The sequence below is a fragment of the Mustela putorius genome, unplaced genomic scaffold (genome assembly GCF_011764305.1).
Source record: "Mustela putorius furo isolate JIRA1106 unplaced genomic scaffold, ASM1176430v1.1 tig00000253_pilon_pilon_pilon, whole genome shotgun sequence".
NCBI lineage: Eukaryota > Metazoa > Chordata > Mammalia > Carnivora > Mustelidae > Mustela > Mustela putorius.
In genome coordinates this window covers 4,274,474-4,294,542 of record NW_025421329.1, presented here as the reverse complement: position 1 = coordinate 4,294,542, position 20,069 = coordinate 4,274,474, and the positions used below count along the sequence as shown (strand labels likewise).

Sequence of the window (20,069 nt, the reverse complement as noted above, 5' to 3'; positions counted from 1 at the left end):
TTAATTCATTGATATTTGGGGGAAGGGTCTTTCAAAATCATAACGGTGAAAAGAGATTTCTCCAGACTTGGTCCTCAGGATGATGCCAGATGGGACAATCACTCATTTCTGCATCCCTGAGTTCATGGCCACTTTTCAGGCATAACCAGAGTGATGATGGATGGGTAGGTATAACAATGTCTCCAGGACATGCCAAGGTTGTGCTCCATTGTCTGGTGCTCCAGAAGGTTAAGTCCAGATACGTTTCAAAAGCCCCTCATTATTAGTGATGTTGAACCCCTACCACAGTCATCAGTGAAATCCTGATTGCTGAGACCCTCTCTGGTAGATCAAAGGAACATTTTTGCACTTTCTTGCTATCATTAAGAAACATCTATTCTCAGCAGTTTTCCCAGAAGTGTTTAGGATTGGGGGGGGCAGTGGTTTTCTTTTGTTATAATTTCAAATTTATAGAAACGTTGCTGGAAAAGTACAGGGATATTTCCATATACCCCTTACCCAAACCCACCAATTATTTACATTTTTCTCCATTTGCTTTATTATTCTGTGTATTTATTTATATATGTGTGTGTTTGATATAAGCATATATATTGATGTTTTCTGACCAGATAAGGGTAAATTGGACATTGAGCCTCATTATTCCTTAACCTAGCATGTATTTCCTAAGAACAAAGGTCATTTTCTTGTACGCCATAGTATAATTACCCAAAACAGGCATTTTAACGCTTAGATTATTATCTGATTCATATTCCATATCTAAATTTCATCAGTCATCACACTAATATTCCTTTATAGCTTTTTTTTTTCTTTTCTAACTTGGAATACTATTCAGGACCCTGGACTGCAAATTATTTGTCATGCCTCGTGTTGGTACCCATCCATCAAAAAAATGCAAGGAACACATCCGTCGTCCAACAGACGTTTGCTTCCGTTTCTGGGCTGGACCCTAAGAAAAGCAGGCTGGTGCTTAGTGCCCTCCTGCTTTTGATAGTGTTTGAATTCATGGCTTTATTTTCCCAGAAGTCTTCAGAGTCAACCACGCTTGTGCAGTTGGACAGGGAGTCTTGCTTCCGAGTATTTCTCCACCTGTAGTCACTCTTCACGCAGACTCATCACTTACAGGGCAGTTAAGCATTCATTAGAGACCAGGGGCTGACTGCTGGTCTAAGGGAGCAGGGGTTGGGGAAGCAGGGGTCTTTCCTTTCCCTTGGGGTTGCTGGCCACTCTACTTGAAATGAACCTTTCCAGGATGGCTTGTGTTTTGAGTTGATCCAGTTTTGTGGAAAGCCTTCAAGCTGTACATCTGGGCCTCCATCTGCCCCTCTGCGATCAGCAACCACCCTGGGGGTGGGGGGAGCAAGGGCCTGGTGGTAGGAGTGGGCAGAGTGTTCACTCTTAGGGCAGCATGGCCCTCTTGTGGCGGACGGTTATATACCCTGGGGAAAGGATGGCCTATAAAAGGAGAGCAAGCAGAACATGAGAATGTTAGAGCAGTCTATCAGTTTGCTAGGTCGGCCATAACAAAGCAGCACGGATTGGGTGGTTTAAACAGCAAAGATTTTTTTCCTTACAGTTCTGGAGTCTAGAAGTCTGAGATGGAAGTGTTGGCAGAATACTTCTCCCGAGGCCTCTCTCCTTGGCTCGCAGATGGCTACCATCTCCCTGGGTCCGGGCGTGTCTTCCCTCCGTGTGTGTCTGTGTCCTAATCTACTCTTCTTATAAGGACACCAATCACATTGGATTAGGGCCCACTCGTATGACCTCATTTTACCTTATTTACCTCTTTAAAGGCCCTCTCTCCAAATATAGTGTCATTCTGAGGCCCTGGGGATCAGGACCAAAACGTGAATGGTAGAGGATACCATTCAGCCCCTAACAAGGAGGAGGGAGATCTTAGAGAGTCTTCTAAGTCCATCGTTCTAGAAAGCAGGTTAACTGAATTATTCAAGGCCACGAAACTAGAAATCAGCAGAGACCCAGCATTCACAGACTGCTTTCCACTATCCTTCCTGTCTGGAAAAAGCCCAGAGTAAACAGAGGCTGTATCCAAACTGGAAGAAAGGCTCAAAACTGGAGGGTATGAAATTGGCTAAAAGGCAAGTGAGAGAGGGAACACAAGCAGGGGGAGTGGGAGAGGAAGAAGCAGGCTTCCCATTGAGCAGGGAGCCTGACGCAGTGCTCAACCCCGGGACCCTGGGATCATTACCTGAGCCAAAGGCAGACGCCTAAGGACTGAGCCACCCAGGCACCCCTTCTCTTTTTCTTTTGTGATATTAGCATTTTGAAAGAATATTATGGTCTTCTATTTTATTAGTAGAATGTTTCTTATTTTGGATTTGTGTGGATATTTCCTTATGGTTAGATTCAGGCTCAGTGGGTCATGAGGGCCAGCATAAGAGAGGTTATAGCCCCAGACAAACCAAGAAACTCTTGAGAGTAAAAGAGGGTGCTGCTTATTCTTGCACTGAGACAGAGGCATAAACGTGGATCATCTTAGGTAAGCTGGAAAGTATCACGACCCTTTTCACGTAAGTGATTATTCCCATTTCACAGTGTCCATGCTAGAACCTGATTGGTTAAGTCACCTGCCAAAGTGGTGGGGCCAGAACCTAACCTAACCTCAGGGCTTTCTGACACTAACGATACCGGTTTCCCAGCCCCAGACCCAAACTAGTGCCATTCAGCTGCATTTAGTATACCTCTTCCATAGCTGATCATTCATCAAGGCCTGTGGAATCTATCCCGAAAATCTCTTGAATTAACAAATTCATTCAGCAATTGTTTCTTTCTCATGCATATGATCTCCATTCCTACTACCCACGAGTGGGTAGTCATGAGGAATGTTGACAAATACGGCCACTCTTGCTCCTTCCAGGCACATGGCAGGATTGCATTTCTTAGAGTACATGATGCTAGGTGGGGTTCTATGACTTACTTTTGCCTGTTTGATGGGATGGGGTGGAAAGTTGACAAGCCGCAGTGCAACCACTTTTCCTTTGTGATGATCTGCAATGTTTCAGATGGTGGCAGCTCTGATAGCCTGTATGCTGGAGAGAGGATAATATGAAGCAGAGGTCCTAGAGGACTTTCCTTGGATAAGCATGTACCATAAGGGATAAATAAACCTTGTTGTTTGTTTGTTATTCCAGTAGAAACTAGCCTATATGGGGTGAATCACCAACCCCCCAAAAAATTTTTTTTTAAATTTTAATATATTTTAAAAATATTTTATTTATTTGTTTGACAGACAGAGATCACAAGTAGGCAGAGAGGCAGGCAGAGAGAGAGGGGGAAGCAGTCTACCTGCTGAGCAGAGAACCCAATGCATGGCTCCATCCCAGGACCCTGAGATCATGACCTGAACCGAAGGCAGAGGCTTAACCTACTGAGCCACCCAGGTGCCCCTAATCTTAATATTTGTAATCAAACTAATATAGAAACATATTTTTAAAGTCTAGTAATGCTACAAATTTTAATTTTTATAATGAAAAAGGGTTTCTTTCTGTCCTATTCCTCCCCTCTCTGCTCTACTCTATCCCTCTGCACTTTCCCATTAAATTCACTGAAACAATCTGAACCCCTATTATGAGCCAGGCACAAATCAAGTGCTAGGAGATAGGGTGATTCACACATGCCACCTGCTTTTAAGTAGCTCAGATGCTAGCAGGAGACGTGGACTTGAGCTGAGGTTATGAAGGTAAGCACAAAGTACAAAGTGGTAAGTTATATGTTAAAGGTATGTACATTTTTAACCCCTGGTATTTAATCTATATTAAATATTCTATAACTCTGTATTCTTTAATAAGCTAATCCTGTTATTTCTTGGTTTATCAATTACAGATTTTATGTATTACCTTTTTCCCCTATGAAAGATGATGAATCTTCTTACACATATACCCTTCTCACCACCTCCCCATTCTTCTAATTATTTATATCAGAAGTTTCAGATAATCAATAATGAGTGTTTCATCAATAAGACTGTGTATACATGTTTTTTTCACTGAGTCAAAAAGGATACTTTACTTATGTTGCATTTCCTCCTCAATTTTTTGTTTTTCCTAGAGTTATTAATTGCATTGTTTTTTGTTTGCTTACTTGTCTAGACCCTTGTCATTAATCTCAAACTTTTCAAGAGAAATATATAACTTCCTTTAAAACTCATTTCTGTGGGGCACCTGGGTGGCTCAGTTATTAGGTGTCTGCCTTCAGCTCAGGTCATGATCCCAGGGTCCTGGGATTGAGCCCCGCATTGGGTTCCCTGATCAGCGGGAAGCCTGTTTCTTTCTCTCCCACTTCCCCTGCTTGTGTTTCCTCTCTTGCTGTTTCTCTGTCAAATAAACAAAATCTTAAAACAAAAACAAAAACAAAAACCCCTCTTTTCTGCATACTAAAATGAATCAGTTAATTTTTCAGTTTCATTTTTTCCCTTGGAGATTTTAGACTAGAAGAAAACCTTCGTAGCCAATGAAGCCGCATAATATAAGAAAAGTAGAGTATAGTAAATCAATAGATTTCAATAACTGGCATAAATTCCTATATATACTAGTTCCACCCCTTTGATTTGTTCAGTTTTAATTCTTTCCAGTTTTAGTGAGATACAATTGACACACAACACTGTGTAATTTAAGGTGTACAGCATAATAACCTTACACACATTGTGAAATGATTACCACAATAAGTTTAAAGATCCATCATTTCATATTGTTACAAAAAAAGTGTTTTTTTCTTCGTGATGAGAACTCTCCAGATCTACTCCTCGTATCTTACATTTTTAATCTGTTTTTTTTAAAGATTTTATTTATTTATTTGATAGAGATTTATTGAGAGAGATCACAAGCAGGCAGAGAGGCAGGCAGAGAGAGAGGAGGAAGCAGGCTCCCCGCTGAACAGAGAGCCCGATGCGGGGCTCGATCTGAGGACTCGGAGTTCATGACCTGAGCCAAAGGCAGCGGTTTAACCCGCTGAGCCACCCAGGTGCCCCTAATCTGTTATTTTTTAATTTTAAGTAGGCTCTATGCCCAGTGTGAAACCCAATGCAGAGCTCACACTCATGACCCTGAGATCGAGACCTGAGCTGAGATCAAGAGTCAGATGCCTAACTGACTGAGACATCCAGGTGCCCCAGCTCTCCATCTCTTTGAAAAGTGGCTACATGGCAGCAAGAACACAGGACACTTACCTACCACCAACTTGTATATGCATCCCTAGTGCCCAGATAGTGCACTCAAAATCAGTTCTTTAGCTAAAGTAAACAGAACTTCTTTGATGGAAATTGATTCCATGGGTTGGGGCATAAAAAGAGCAGACTATCTCTCTTGAATATCTCATTTCTAGAAATCAAGGATGCTTTCAAGAGCATTAGAAGGACAAAGAAGTGCATCAGTGAGACTCCGGCTGACCATGTTGGCGTACTGTGCACATAAAAGTCACTAGAGTGAAGATAACGATTATATAACATAAGTTGAACCTATAAAAGATGGTATTTATGATCTTGATCAAAAGGCAAACTAATGCAAAATATCCCTCAAATGTTTATAAAACAAAAGCAGAATGAATGTAACAGATTTTTAGTTTCTATTGATTTTAACAAGTAGGATAACATTAGCATATATGGGTAATTTGTTTCTTCTGTGAAGCCTGTAGAAGTGTATAATGTATAGATTCTTATCTGTTTCTATCTCTGTTTCAATGGGAAAAAGTGAGTCCAGGAAATGTAGGAATCATACAGGGTCTGGTAAGAGCAACGGGCACTGCTGTTCATTTAAAGGGGGACTGTCCTAGGAGCTGCTATTGACGCCCTGACTACATCCCTGAGCACCCAGGCACTTTTGTGCTTGCTGGTGCATCTTCCCACCACCAGCAGCTAGAGCTTTTTCCCCCAGAGGCTCATCAGGCCATCCCAGTCTGTGGCAGGCCAAGAGTGCCCTGTGCCCAGCCCATGGGAGTTGGTGGGTAAATCTCCAGCTCTTTCACCTTAGGGTGGGTAGCTCTGAGATGCTAGTTCTGAGCTACCTCCCAGAGTCTCCAGCCACTAAACTGTATTTCCCCACCTTGGTGACTTGCTTGTTAACACAAACCCTACTTTGCTTTCCACATCTCCCTCTTACCCCCCCACAGGTGCTTCCTGGAATCACCTTCCAAATAAGCTACACTTGAACTCATTTTAGGCTTTCCTTTGGGGGAACTCAAACTAAAATAACTGAAAAGAGGAGAAATCCAGCTGTGGTTGTCGTATTTTATGGCCAGTTAAAAAGTTGAAGTCTGGGGCGCCTGGGTGGCTCAGTGGTTAAGCCGCTGCCTTTGGCTCAGGTCATGATCTCAGGGTCATGGGATCGAGTCCCGCATCGGGCTCTCTGCTCAGCAGGGAGCCTGCTTCCTCCTCTCTCTCTCTCTCTGCCTGCCTTTCTGCCTACTTGTGATTTCTCTGTCAAATAAATAAATAAAATCTTTAAAAAAAAAAAAAAAAGTTGAAGTCTGGGCGGGAGGGGACGCCTGGGTGGCTCAGTTGGTTGTGCAGCTGCCTTCGGCTCAGGTCATGATCCCAGCGTCCTGGGATCAAGTCCCACATCGAGCTCCTTGCTCAGCAGGGAGCCTGCTTCTCCCTCTGCCTCTGCCTCTGCCTGCCATTCTGTCTGCCTGTGCTCGCTCTCTCTCCCTCTCTCTCTCTGACAAATAAATAAAATCTTAAAAAAAAAAAAAGTTGAAGTCAGGGGTGCCTGGGTGGCTCTGTCGTTAAATGTCTGCCTGCAGCTCAGGTCATGATCCCAGGGTCCTGGGATCAAGCCCCACATCTGGCTCCCTGCTCAGTGGAGAACCTGCTTCTCCCTCGGCTGCTCCCCCTGCTTGCGCTCTCTTTCTCTCGCTGTCTCTGTCAAATAAATAAATAAATAAAATCTTTAAAAATAAAATAAAAAGTAGGAGTCAAACAGCAAGTTCTAAAGTCGCAAACCAGCCAAATGTCCCACAGAAGCAACTAGCTACACCAACTTATTTTCTTTTCTCATAGGAGAGGAAACCCCTAATACTTATAGTAAAATTCCAATAAGAAATATTTACATTTTTGGGGCACCTGGGTGGCTCAGTGGGTTAAACCTCTGCCTTTGACTCAGGTCATGGTCTCAGGGTCCTGGGATCGAGCCCCACATTGGGCTCTCTGTTTGGCAGGGAGCCTGCTTCCCCTTCTCTCTCTGCCTGCCTTTCTGCTTACTTGGGATCTCTCTTTCTCTGAAATAAATAAATAAAATCTTTAAAAAAATTTACATTTTTAATAGTATCAATAGATGGGAGCAGGATTCTTTTTTTAAAGACTTTTTTTTTTTTCAAAGAATTTTTATTTATTTATTTGATAGAGATCACAAGTAGGCAGAGAAGCAGGCAGAGAGGAAGGGAATCAGGCTCCCTGCTGAGGAGAGAGCCTGATGTGGGGCTCCATCCCAGGACCCTGAGATCATGACCTGAACCAAAGGCAGCGGCTTAATCCACTGAGCCACCCAGGCGCCCATGGGCACAGGATATCTTGATAGTACCATTGCGCTGATACAGGACAATGCAAGTTATACAAACCTAGAGAATCTATACTTTTGGGGAAAAATACTAACTTTCAAAAACAAAAATCTAAGTGAGAGAGAGAGAGACTTAAAAATGCTATGCTGTGAGGCACCTGGGTGGCTCAGTGGGTTGAGCCTCTGCCTTCGGGCTCAGGTCATGATTTCAGGGTTCTGGGATGGAGTCCCGCATTGGGCTCTCTACTCAGCAGGGAGCCTGCTTCCTCCTCTCTCTCTCTGCCTGCCTCTCTGACTACTTGTGATCTCTGTCAAATAAATAAAATAGAAATAAAAAAAATACTATGCTGTAACAAGTAAAAGTTCACTATAAAGTAGGTCTTAATCTGGGATGCCTGAGTGTCTCATTTGGGTTAATCATCTGACTTTGGCTTGGGTTATGATCCCAGTGTCCTGGAAAGGAGTCCTGCATTAGGCTTCTTGCTCAATGGGGAGCCTGCTTTTCCCTCTGCCCAACACTCTGTCTCATTCTCTCTGACAAATAAATAAATAAACAATAAGATCAAATACTCTGATGATCTGTGGGTTGGGTTCGAATTACCTTGGACCATACAACCATATTCCATGTTCAGACCAAAAGCCAAACAGTCAACATTCTAAATTCAATTTCTGGTGATCTTTTTCTCTGAAGTCACTCAGTTTCTCCACAGAATAATCCCAAATCTCCTGCTTGAGCAAATATATGCCTGGTGACCAGCACCCTGGAAGTGAAACGGTAAATGGAGACATCTGCTCTTTTAACGCCCCCCCCCCCCCGTGTGATCTTATCTTGTCCTTAGCTGGTGACCTTGAACTCAAGACCTCTCTTCTTCAAATTCATCAAAGAGTAACTCCCTGTCTCCTGTCATACCCGGGGGTGGGGTAGTTGCCTAGCTGTGCAGGAATGGGGTTGGAGACTTGAAATTCTAACTGTTCCTTATACCCTGGGCTAAACTTCCGGTTTTTCAGCTCTACACTTCACCGCCCTGCCCCCCACCAACCCGGCTTCTGCCCTATCTGGTACATCCAATTCCTAAGCGTCTGTTGCCTGAATGAGCTTGTTTTTCTTTCCCAGTCCCCTCAGTGGCATGTAGGTTTCAGCTTTCTTCACTCTGCTATGTCAGTTGCCACTAATCTCTCTGTTTAGCCTTCTGAAAATTTGTTGGCACATCCTGTCCAGTGTGATCTTTTCATCCTTATTTTTGTGGAGTTTTAATCTAAAAATAAATTCTTTGCTGCCATTTTTGGTAGGGCACGGATGAAGGAGTGGATCGATGCCCATGTTCCAGCCGCTGCAACAAATGGGAAGCCCAGCCCTTCCTTAGAACTTTCCTTTCTGGGAGCCTTCTCGCCAGGCTCTCTGCAGCTCGAGCTCACTATATTCAGGGAGCACAGGGCTCACTCCACTCACCTCACACCAGTTGTTTATGCTGCTCTGTCTGAAATTCTAGCTTCTCTATCTACCCACACTAGTTACTGCTGATTCTTAGGTTCACAGCATTTTGGTAAGATCTCTGTTTTAGAACTTACTTCGGATTTCCTTGGGTCTTAATTAGTTGAGCAGGAATTTGTCTCCCTGCTCCTTGATGGTAGGGATTTGACCTTGCTCAATATTCATCTCCCTGAAACTATGCTTTGTGAGTCGATATTTTCTGTTTGTTCCATTGGATCACTGAAATAATATTTTTTCCTTTGTTATGTTCCTGGAATATCTATTTTTCAAATGGGATTACTGTGTGTGGTAGACTGGGTTGCTGGTCCCAATTCTTCACTCCAGTGTGATAGTTACACACCCATACCCTTGCCATGGCCTTGGGGTGGGCCATGCCTCTTCCATGTCCCTTGACTTTGGCTGTAGCCATGGGATTTGCTTTGACAAATGGGATGTTGTTAATGGACACGATGAAAACAAAGGCTTGGAATGAGATTGGGGGGGCTCACTCTTGGCCTTTTGTCATTGCTAGTTCTAGGAGGGTGAGAGTCATTTGCAGCAGAGCTGTCCCACCTGATTAGAAGGCCTGGAGCTTGAAGGAGAAGGTATCCTGATGACTTGCAGACCTGGGAGTCTATTTATTGCTAGATATTTCTTCTTGTATGCCAATTTTGGGGTCAGTTTGTTCTGTAGCAATAGCTGACTGATACATGATGTCAAAGGAAATGAATGCTTTTATAATCTCTATTCTGCTTTGGTTTTGCTCTCTAGGAAGCCTGAAACCAATTCACCATGTCATCAGCAGGATATATGTGTATCTACAAAAAATACTCATGTGGCTCTCCTTGATTTGGTCATAAAATCTATTTTCAAATCTATTTTTTTAAAGATTTTATTTATTTATTTGACAGACGGAGATCACAAGTAGACAGAGAAGCAGAGAGAGAGGAGGAAGCAGCCTCCCTGCTGAGCAGAGAGCCCCATGCAGGGTTCTATCCCAGAACCCTGGGATCATGACCCAAGCCGAAGGCAGAGGCTTTAACCCAGTGAGCCACCCCAGCGCCCCTCAAATCTATTTTTAAAAGAAAATATGACAACAATCATACCATTACCACAACTTTGGACCTTACCTTGGATTCACTGTAGACTGAATTCATTCCATTATCTTACAGTCTTTTTGGAGAAATAAACCCATCAAAGATCTGTGTCATTTTTTGATCTTTGATAACTATGACTTTAATTTTTAGTATAATTACATAATTCTGTACAATCTATATACTTGTTATTTATATGGTACTGCTAATCCTTATTTTTAGGACAACAGCTGTTTTGATAATCATTTTTAAATTGGAGATATGACAAAATATTTATACTTAGGAACATTTACATCAAATGCTACTAGTTTCTTTCAACACCCACAACTTTTAAATTTGTTAAAGCCTAGCTTTGCTATTTCCCTCATACAAACTAAAATGAAACACAGTGGTAAACAAAACAAAACAAAACAACAAAAACAAAAACCTCTTTCATATTCTGTAATTGGGAGATGGCCAATTTCTTCAATCTTTTAGGTTGTAAGGATTTTTTCTTTAGTCAAATAATCAATTATGTGGATATCCTGATGGGGCTCTACTTTCCCTCCAACTCCAGAAAAGATGTCAGGACCTACAAGAACTAGGGCAATATCATAATGATAACTGTGCTTCTGTTTCTTAAGTTATTGTACAAAGAATGTTTTCCCACAAATATACATAGGTGTTTGTAAGAACTTGCTTGCAGCACCCATCAGAGTTTTGTTGGAATGGGCCATTTATTTTGCATCCGTGGTTGAGAATCCCTAACAAAAGGAGGCTTCCTAAATGTCATGTTGTGATTATGCAAAAGAACTGCTTAAGTAAACAGGAAAAAATGGTATTGTTAAAATGGTCTGCAGTTGAGACCTTGAGACTTTGACGAAAAGAGAGGAGACAAAGAGAGAGGTCCTTGGGTTTTTGAGCCAGTCTAAGTTTAACAAGCTCCCTTGGGCTTCCTTCACAATCCCCAGAGGAAGCAGTCCTGCCTCTCTTGTCCTCTTGACCCTCCATTCAATCATAAAGCAACCGGCTTTAACAATCACAGAACAAAAAACCTCATTGCCCAATAAACCTTCCAACCCCTAGGGCTGTACGGTCCGCTAATCCGGCGGACAAAAGCAGGCCCGCTGCTCTTTTATTCTTCCAGAGGCTGGGCCCAGTGTTGAGCTCAACCCATGATCAGCTCTGGAACGTCCCAGCAGCGTGCCGGGGGCGGCCCCCGATGTTTATTTAGCGGCCCGCCGCCTGGGCGCTCGGCCTCCGGGAGCCGGCTTCGCGCGCGCCCGCCTGCACAGGAGCCATGTACCGGCGCAGCTACGTCTTCCAGACCCGCAAGGAGCAGTACGAGCGCGCCGAAGAGGCGCCGCGCGCCGCCGAGCCCGACAGCCTGGTGGAGGGCCGGCCGGCAGCTCCGGGGCTGGCGGCGCTGCAGGGGCTCGGCGAGCGCGTGGCCGCCCACGTCCAGCGGGCCCGCGCGCTCGAGCAGCGCCACGCCGTTCTCCGACGGCAGCTGGACGCCTTCCAGCGCCTGGGCGAGCTGGCCGGCGCGGAGGACGCCTTGGCTCGCCACGTCGAGGGCAACCGCCAGCGCACCCGGGACCTGGCGGCTGAGCGCACGCGGCTGGAGCGCCAGGGCGCGGAGGCGCAGCGCGCGCTCGACGAGTTCCGCAGCAAGTAAGCGGCGGCCGCGCGCTCGGGAGGCGTGGGATAGGGGTGGAGGTGGAGTGGATGGAAACGGAGGCAGGGCGTGGGTGGACGCCTTGCGACCCAGAACTTCGTCCCCGCAGAGGGCGCGGGCGCGGTGCCTCTCCCTTACCTAGGACCCCTTCCCTTCGCAGTTTGGCACTTCGCGGTTTCATTTACTTGTAATACGCTTTAAAATTTAGGTCAAATTTACATGCAATAAAATGCACAGTTTGGGGGGGCGCCTGGCGCTCAATTGGTAGAGTGTGCCACTCTTGATCTCGGGGTTGTAAGTGCGGGCCCCGCCTTGGGCGTAGAGATTACATAAAAAAATCTTTTCTAAAAAATACACAGGTGTTGGAGCCTGCTTCCTCCCCTCTCGCTCTGCCTGCCTCTCTGCCTACTTGTGATCTCTGTCTGTCAAATAAATAAATAAAATCTTAAAAAAGAAATACACAGGTGTTAAGTGCATAGTTCAATAAGTTTTGACAATGTAGCCATGTAGCTATCCAAACAAGCAGGGTATTTCCACCGCCCCAGAAAGTTCCCTTCTGTCCTTTCCCAGTCACCTTGCACCCCTCCCCCACAAAAAACCCGGAGGCACCCAGTGTTCTGATTACTGTCACCATAGATTAATTTCGCGTGTTCTGGAATTTCACAAAAGTGGAATCTTACAGATGGGGGTAATATGTCTGGATCCTTTTGCTCAGCACAGTGTTTTTGAGATGTATCCATGTTATTTGGTCCTCACAGCCTTATCCTGGAATAGAGGGTACTGCATTTGTTTTGCAGGTGAGGAAACAAAGGCTTAGACAGTGTCAAAATTTGGGGCAAGGTCACTTAGCTAGTGCATTGCTACACCGGGATGGAATTCGGGTCCTGGGCATGTGAAGTCTTAATCATCTTTACTGCATCATAGCTGATACCTGGACATTATTTCAACGTGTATATGCTCCGGAATCTTGCTACCTGAAGTGTGGTCGGTGGACTGGCAACATTGCCATCACCCAGGAGATGGTTAGAGATGGAGTTAAGCTTGAAGTTTCAGAAGCCTTGGTCCAGAGCCGACTGAGTAAGATGATAAGATCACCGGAGGAATTGTTAAAAAGAAGAAAGGATGCAATTTGCCAGCATTTTGCCACCGCCCTCCCAGGTTAAATGCACGTGCTCTTTTATTCTGTAGGGGCACTTCAAGGAATTCATTCTTAGATGCTCCAGCAGGTGTAAAATGGCATGCCCTCATCGAAGTGTGATCTGAGATAGCAAAAGTGTGGAATGAACCTAAATGCCTATTTGTAGGTAGATAGGTTATCAAATTATGCTTCATTTATGCAATGGAATGCCACGCAGTTGTAAAACAAGGGAATAGTGCGTTACTGTCATTTGCTTTAAAAAGAAGAGGGAGAAGAGTATACTTTTTTGTTGCATAAGGAAAAAGAGAACACAAGCAGATGTGCGCAAAAACCTAGTGAGACTGGTTTCATGGGGAGGACCAGGGAGTGGGAACTGGGGCAGGGGAGCAGGGGAGACTTTTAATGGAACAGTTTTTTTTTTTTTAATGTAATTTAAAAAATGCGTCTAACCATGGAAGAGATTTATTCATTTAGGAGTTATTTTAACTTAACAAGTTAAATTAATTTAAAAATACAAATGTCCAGGCCCAATCCTGTACCCCAGGAGAGGCCCAGAAATGTTAAGTTTTATGAGCTCACTGGTAATTTCAGTGAAAACTCAGGTTTGGGGACTCCTGGTCTAGGGTACCCAGAGGGTCTTTTCCAAACGTGCTGTATGTCTGAGTCCCACATTCTTTTTTTTTTTTTTTTTTTTTTTTTTTAGGCAGGCTCCCTGTGGAGCAAGGAGCCGGATGTGGGACTCGATCCCAGGACGCTGGGATTATGACCTGAGCTGAAGGCAGCTGCTTAACCAACTGAGCCACCCAGGCGTCCCTCTTTTTTTTTTTTTTTTTTTTTAAGATTTTATTTATTTGTCAGAGAGAGAGAAAGAGAGAGAGAGAGAGCATGCACACGAGCGCACAAGCAGGCAGAGGCGGAGAGAGAAGCAGGCTTCCTGCCAAGCAGAAAGCCCCATGCGGGGCCCGATCCCAGGACCCTGAGATCATGACCTGAGCCAAAGGCAGAGGCTTAACCTACTGAGCCACCCAGGCGCCCCATGAGTCCCACATTCTTAAGCTGAATGGTGGGTCGGTTATTCAACGAAGTGTACTGAGCATGTTTATCAGATCATGCTCATTGATTTCATTCCTTTTCTTTCTAAGATTTATTTATTTGAGAGAAAGAGAGAGCATGAGCGGAGGGGGAGAGGAGGCGGCAAGGGCAGAGGGAGAGGGAGAAGCAAGCTTCCTGCTGAGCAGGGTGCCTGATGCAGGACTGCATTCCAGGACCCTGGGATCATGACCTGAGCTGAGGGCAGATGCCTAACTGACTGAGCTACCCAGGTGGCCCTCGCTGATTTCATTCCTATCAGTCCTGTTTTCGGGTTTGATCCATAGAAACAGATTTGGAGCTGGACGAAGGGATCTGGAAATCCACCTGTTAGAGCCCCTGATGGGAAAATTGAGGCTTCAGGAGGGCCAGTGGGTGGCCGGACTTAAATCTGGGTTTTCTCACCCTCTACTTTTTAGAACACTGTGTCTTGGAGAGGATCCATTCTTGGATTCCTGGAGAGCGAGACCCAAGATAGGTTCTCATTCAAACGAAATGCATGTTTTCTATAGCAAAGGGAAGCGTACACTGGTTCATACACCCAGGGTAGCTCCATGGGCCAGCAGGAAACCCTGGATCCCCACATGGTCTTTACCTAATCATGAGGCCCCCGTCTGCTGTGATTTGTCTGGGTGGTCATGACTCCCTTGAGCCCCTCATTGAAGGAATGGCCATTTGAATTTTCCTGGTCTTTTCCTGATTTCACTTGGTTCTGAGTTAGGTGTCCATCATGGAGTTGTCCCTTCTGGCTCTGTGATTGATTAAATAATTCTTATTAATTTATTCCCTTCCATTGCCCCCTTGAAAATACTTTGATATTCTGACTGAGGTATTGGGATTTGAAAATGATTATAAAAATCATATCCACTCACAGGAATGAGTACACACACACCAAGTGTGGTTTTACATCCCAGAGGTGAGCTGATGGCTAGCCAAAGCCAGGTGAAAATAATGCAGAAGTGGGAAGGTATATGCAGTCTTGGTAAGCCCATTCTCTACTTGGATAGTTGAATAATTTCAAAGTCAGGTTTCCAGCACATCAGACAAAGACTAAAGAAAACAAGAATGAGGGGCGCCTGGGTGGCTCAGTGGGTTAAGCCTTTGGCTCAGGTCATGATCTCAGGGTCCTGGGATCGAGTCCCGCATCGGGCTCTCTGCTCAGCGGGGAGCCTGCTTCCCCCTCTCTCTCTCTCTGCCTGCCTCTCCATCTACTTGTGATTTCTCTCTGTCAAATAAATAAACAAAATCTTAAAAAAAAAAAAAAGAAAGAAAACAAGAATGAAATAAAAACAAACGGAACTATCAAAATACATTGATGCCTACAGTCAATTGTCCAAATTGCTAAAAAACAATTAGATAATTGAAGGCAAAGTGTTTTTTTTCACTTTATGCATTCATATATATATGCACTTGTGTGAAAAAAAATATATATGAGTTTATCGTGAAGTCTTCATAATAAAGTCACTTTAATATCTAGACTTTACAGCATGAACGTACCCACGATAACATGTTATTGCATTTATCCAACATGTTTTTAAGCTACAGAAATTTTTCGATGTTTCTAGGAGGAAAGCAGAATGGGAAAATTTGGATTTTGTTAACAGTTTATTCTCAAATCTAATTACCCATTAAAAAGTAATTTCTGGCTCCTTTAGAGCCACACACAAAAGAACCTGCGGAGTGCGACAGTAGGAAGTGTGAAGCCTGTACAGATGCGCTTTGCCTCCTGGTACAGCTGAGTGTCTTCGGTGGCTTTAGAGCTGGAGTGTGCACAGTGCACATATTCCTAACTGTTCTTCCCTGAAGTTAGGACTCTCTCGTTCTGCGGACACAGCAGCAGGGGTTCCCAGCATCACTTTAAGTACTTGATTTGAGTCCATGGCAGGGGTGTGCAAGGGTCCTGAAAGCTAGGCTCTGTGGGTTGGGAGGAGTGCTAATTAGGATTAGTTTCAACCACAAAGGGCATAAACTCCAAAGTGACATTGGCTTATCCAGGATGGATTTCTCTCTGGTGTCAGGTCTGGTTTTACAGCTCAGCATACCACTCTGTAGTATTTGAGGCTCAGAAGGCTCTGCCTGTGCTTCAGGGAAGCAGCATTTGTTTCAGGTGCAGGATGGAGGAAAGGATACAGAAGGACACACCTACATCATCTCCTATCAAAGATATTTGGAGACTGCTTGCAAACTTATGCTTACATCCTGCTGGTGAAGACTTAGTCACATGGGCACACCCAGCTGCAAGGGAGGCTGGGAAATGTAGTTTCCTCTTTAGGCAGCCCTGTGCCCACCAAACATCAAGGGCTGTGACTCCTGGAAGAAGGCCGGGATGGATATTGGGGACTGCTTACAGGGAACAAGGGGGGAGTCATTTGGGAAAGGGCCTTCTGTCTTTCTTTTCTTTCTTTCTTTCTTTTTTTTTTTTTTTTTTTTTATTTTTTTATTTATTTATTTGACAGACAGAGGGCACAAGTCAGCAGAGAGGCAGGCAGAGAGAGATGAGGAAGCAGGCTCCCTGCTGAGCAGAGAGCCCAATATGGGGCTCGATCCCAGGACACTGGGATCATGACCTGAGCTGAAGGCAGAGACTTTAACCCACTGAGCCACCCAGGCGCCCCAAGCCTTGTCTTTCTTAAGGGGATAAAACTCCCCCTAGAGGGAAACTCTCTGAACAGAATGATTTCTGGGGTTTCTCTCCCTCCTTGATCCCTATCATTTTCTATAAGTCCAGGGAAGAAGATGACTAGGAGGAAAGCTACACACATTCCTAGTATCTGTTGCTTTATCAATTTTGCGTATGTTTAAATCTGGGGGGGATCTCTCTGCTCTACCTAGGCAGCGTGGTGTGGCTACCAGGGGCACAGTTTTTGGTGTCAGAGTCCAGTGTGAGTCCTGACTCCAGCTTTCTTTTAGTTTGGAGTCTTCCAGGAGCGGAGCCTGATCAAAGAGTTTGAGGGCTAGTAGCTTATTTGGAAGTTGACCTCAAGAAGAAAGTTTGGGGGCGCCTGGGTAGCTGAGTGGGTTAAGCTGCTGCCTTCGACTCAGGTCATGATCTCAGGGTCTAGGGATCGAGTTCTGCATTGGGCTCTCTGCTCAGCAGGGAGCCTGCTTCCCTCTCTCTCTCTCTCTGCCTGCCTCTCTCTACTTGTGATCTCTCTCTGTCAAATAAACAAATAAAATATTAAAAAAAAAAAGAAGAAGAAAGTTTCGGGAGTGAGGACTGGAGGCAGGAGGGGAAGGCAGAAAACACCGAGTGCATTATCCAACAGGTTAACATCATGGGCTCCTGGAGCTAGCCTGCCAGGTGGAGAAACCCTTCAGCTGTCCTAGCTGAGGGCGAAGGAACCGCGGTATTTATGTACCCACTCACCTTCTGTCAGAGGTTGAGGACTGCCCCAGGGGCACAGACACTGGCCTGTCCAGCCCGCCCTGCCCACTGGCCCAGAGCAGGGCTTTGGTGTGTAGGGGTGAGGACACAGAGGTGGGGAAGAAGTGTTTGGAACAGCTGCTTGGAGGTCAAGGGCCATTTTCCATCTTTCACGTGGAAAACAATGATAACTGCTCTCTTCCAGGGTTTTGTAAGGATTATATGGCATAATCCAGAAAAACTGACACACGCAGGTAAATACAACCATTTAGCCAACTCAAACGAGGTCAGGTTAAGGGTGTTTGTTGTAGGTCATGCAGAGAAGCCTCTGTGCCACTGCTGTGCTTGGGTTACGGGTGTGTGAAGATACAGTTCCTTCAACCTTGAGCTGCCTGGCTGGGGGACTCCTGTCACGTTCACCGTTCCCAGTCACCCCATATGTGGTGGCCACCGCAGCCCTCTGCACATGGGCCAGGCTGTGGAAGAGGTTGGGGAGCCATGGGCTCTGCAGTGCATTAGCTATTATTTTAACCTTGGGGACCTCTCCTTAAAGAGACAGCATAGTACTCATCTCAGATGAAGCTTGACGCTGATTGTGTGATCATCACGTGTGGAATCACGGAAGCTGTCCAACGTTTGCTTATGTGTCCCATTTGCAGGTATGAAAACGAATGTGAGTGTCAACTGCTCCTAAAAGAAATGCTGGAACGGCTTAACAAGGTGAGCTGAGCATGGACTTGAGTTTGAGTCCGGACTTGAGTTTGAGAATGGAACTTAGTGGCTGAAATGACTAGCACACACCTCCTCTCTGTGTCCTTTTAGGATTCACCTATTTCTTTTTCTGTCATTCTCTTTCTTGATTCCTAATTTTCAACTACATCTTTGTGTGAACTCACGCACCCGAGACACCCTGTCCTCTCCCACAACACATGAGGTCTCGCGAGAGAACCCTAGACTGTTAAGCTTCATGGGTTGTGCTAGGCTCTTCAAACATGGCTGCATTCTGGTGACTGGCTGCAGTTGTGCCATTCAGATGTATTGGTGTCAAACCCACCAAACTTAGGAAATTTGCTTTAGGCAGTGGTTACTGGGAGCAAGGATATCTCCACTCCGCTGGCTGAAAGTTTCAAGATTGCTCTTGTGCAAGAGAATTCTCAGAGAACAGAGGAAGAAATTTCTGTTTCTCTTTAAGCTCTCCCTTCTTGGAGCCTGGAGAGTAGCCCTGGGGGGGGGGGGGCATCTGGGATTCTTACCTTCTGGCTGGAGACCCTCCTGGAGAGTTCTGGGGGGTTGTCCTTTGCAGGGAATGTCCTTCTTCAGAAGCTCATCATCATCCTAACTGATTGGAGTTTCTGCTTCAGCCAGGGGACCTCGACTCCCAGATGGAATAATTTGGTATCTCAGAGGTTGGACGAAACCAGGGATGGCAAATAGCTGACACTTCAGAGCTCAAATGTCCAAGCAGAAAGACCCAGAGAGATTGTTTCATTGAAATTTTGCTTATTTAGGGTGTGAGGTTCCTTTTCCCCTCTCCCTCCCTTCCACACCCATAATTCTTCATCAGAATTACTGAGCAAACACAGCACCTTTCCCTGCTGTGCCTAGATGTGGCCTTAGGATTCTCCACGTTGAGCTTCAGGCAGCCATTACAGACAGTCCGGGTTGGCTCAGGGTGTTTACCAGTTGCTAGCTTTGTCCAGCCTCTGCTGTCTAGGATTAGTCTGCTAACCAGTAGGAAAGTTAGAACCATAACCCAGGGAAACTGAATTTTGCTTTGTCTGTGTTACCATCCACGTGATGCTTCTGTGCCCTTCTTTGTGTGAGCAAATGATGTATCGCCCGAACAGGACATTGTGTGAAGAAGGGAGGTACTGCCAATAATTACCAAGGTCAACTAACAGGAACTGGGATTGTCTCAGGCCAGCCACCGTGTGAACACCCCAGATAGAAACACAAAGGTTTGGGGTGAGAGTGAGCTTAGGAGAACCTTCAGTGCACAGGCTTGTTGATTGGTCTTGTATTGGGTTGGACTGTGAAGGCCCCAACCCTGTTAAAGGTTGAGCTGGGATTTGGGTGTTGTTAGCATCAGACATCACCCAGCTGTTCTGCTGATACTTACAGGTCATCCCCATTCTCGTTCTGGGTGGGGATCCCCGCTGCCAGATGGGGCTGCCACCTTATCCACAGACTACTGCTTTCAGAGACACAGGTGGCTGGTGACACCCCTCACTTAGGTGTCAGTTAGCCCCTCCCAACACTGCCACATTTTGCTTTGTGAGTATTTGTCCTCACTGCAAGTGGGGCTCTCGCTGGACTGACTTCTAACGTTGTCACTCATGCAGTCCCATCATTGCCACTCTTCAGAGAGGAGGGAGAAAGAGTATGGACCCTCTTTTTAGCTTTGGTGGAAAATAACACTGGGTTTAAAAACAAGCTCCAGCCTTCTGTTGTTGTTCTCTTATTACAAAAGCAATACCTATTCTTGGGTAGAAAAATAAGGTATCAGAGAAAATGCCAGGTAAGGGAAAGGCCTCCCTTTGGTGTGTATTGGGACAGATAGCGTGGGTCATTGGAGTATCTGTCCCATCAGAATATTACAGAAGTTCTGGGGAAAGATGTTACCAGCAGCTCGGGCCAGGGCCAGCGCAGGCCATCAGCACGGCAGGGAAGGACACTTCTGCTCACAAGCGAGTGTCCAGTCCAAAAAGGGAGGGCAGCCTGATAACAGGACCCTTGATGCCGCTGTCGAGTATC

The 20,069-nt window shown here is 45.3% G+C and overlaps 1 protein-coding gene across 1 annotated transcript in view; it reads left to right on the top strand.

Moving 5' to 3' along the window:
- Positions 1–11,128: 11,128 nt before the first annotated feature.
- Positions 11,129–20,069, top strand: part of BFSP1 (beaded filament structural protein 1) — a 41,354-nt gene continuing 32,413 nt past the window's right edge. Inside the window, exons 1-2 of the mRNA XM_004754220.3 lie at positions 11,129–11,720; positions 17,975–18,035. Of these exons, the coding sequence (XP_004754277.2) occupies positions 11,347–11,720; positions 17,975–18,035 (435 nt within the window). The 5' untranslated portion in view covers positions 11,129–11,346. The remainder of the gene's footprint in view (positions 11,721–17,974; positions 18,036–20,069) is intronic.